Source organism: Chiloscyllium plagiosum, unplaced genomic scaffold (genome assembly GCF_004010195.1).
Source record: "Chiloscyllium plagiosum isolate BGI_BamShark_2017 unplaced genomic scaffold, ASM401019v2 scaf_47148, whole genome shotgun sequence".
NCBI lineage: Eukaryota > Metazoa > Chordata > Chondrichthyes > Orectolobiformes > Hemiscylliidae > Chiloscyllium > Chiloscyllium plagiosum.
The window spans coordinates 2,154-3,512 of record NW_025191350.1 but is presented as its reverse complement, the minus strand read 5'-3'; the positions used below and the strand labels follow the sequence as shown (position 1 = coordinate 3,512).

Genomic DNA, 1,359 nt, shown 5'->3' with positions numbered 1-1,359 from the left:
AATAATTACCCAAACACTCTCACAAATTAAATATTGATGCTAGCATAAAACCCCACAGAACTAATACTGCACTGCAAGTTAAGACGTTTTGTAGAAGTAATCGCTGACTAGTGTCAATCAATGGAGGCTGAATAGGTTTTTGTATTGGTCATAATTGCAGTGTCACCCCAGCTATATCACTGTGAGACACGTTGTGTCAAATACTATGACAGACTGTAAACTGTAAGATGCAGATAATTTCATCACTCCCTGGAAAGCAGTGATTCAGACTCCTCTAAAAATGATTCAGTGCATTATTTCAGCTTTTACTATTCACTGTATTTTGAAAGCTTGGAATATTTTTACAGGTCTGGTCTGCATTTAACTTGGCAATCAACATAAAGAAGGGAGAAAAAAAAATTACACATTTTTACAAACTAGAACTACTGGATTGCATTTAAATTGCATCTCACATTATTGCTCGCTCCTGCCATGATAGAAATCACCAACTTGAGATAAACCCTTGTCAGCGGTTTTTGTATGAGGATGTCGCTATGCACAATACTGTGACCCACTGTAGTATCACAATGATGTAGACCAGTACACTCATTCTCTGTTCTTTACTCTAGGTCTCAATTTTCATTTGAAAGAGCCATTTAGTACTGATCATGATTAGAATTAATGCCATAGTTAACATAACAATTAGCAGTGATTTCCTGAGCTGTCAGATATATTAAAACTAATATTTTGACCAAGCATTTAATTGATGGAAGTGATAGCAGTACATATGATAAGCCCATAATATTGTCTCATTGTGTCACCAGTTTGCTAGTTTAAATGGTACACTTCCTTTTTGATAGTTTTGTAAGAGGCAACCTGAGGTCTGCTTCAGATTGCAGTTGGTATAATTGCATTTAAAACTCGTACTGACCGTCAGTTTATGATGGAATTGACAAAATGTTCCCTCGAGCTGTTTTTGAACGGGTCCAGCCCTGGTTCCTCTCGCTGTGGTCTCTTGCACTGTAATAGATGGCGGTGTCTTCGATCTTCAGGTTCCCCATGTCCAACGCGAAAATGTTGTTTGAAGTGTCTTTGGACGCAGTAAATCGACCCTTAACCGCTGGTGCATAGTTACTGCTGGATGAACTATAGTAGCGAACCAGCCACTCCAGACCCTGTCCGGGAACCTGTCGGACCCAGTACATGTAGCTGCTGCTAAGATCGAACCCGCTGGTTTTACAGGTCAGTTTCAGGCTGCCTGCAGGACGGCCAGTCTCTGCCTCTGGCTGGGTCAAAACAACCTCCGACTGGACACCTTTAAAAAAGAAAACAAATAAACCATGAGCATTAATGCTGATGAAATGATGGCTGAGTCTTTTA

The 1,359-nt window shown here is 40.0% G+C and overlaps 1 gene segment (V, D, J or C); it reads right to left on the bottom strand.

The window, feature by feature from the left end:
• Positions 1-835: 835 nt before the first annotated feature.
• LOC122545693 lies at positions 836-1,353 on the bottom strand (the record flags this gene model as incomplete). The annotated part of the segment is given in 1 exon segment: positions 836-1,353. A coding segment is annotated over 1 exon segment (436 nt), but the record flags the coding sequence as incomplete, so codon positions are not given.
• Between the last annotated feature and the right edge of the window lie 6 nt (positions 1,354-1,359).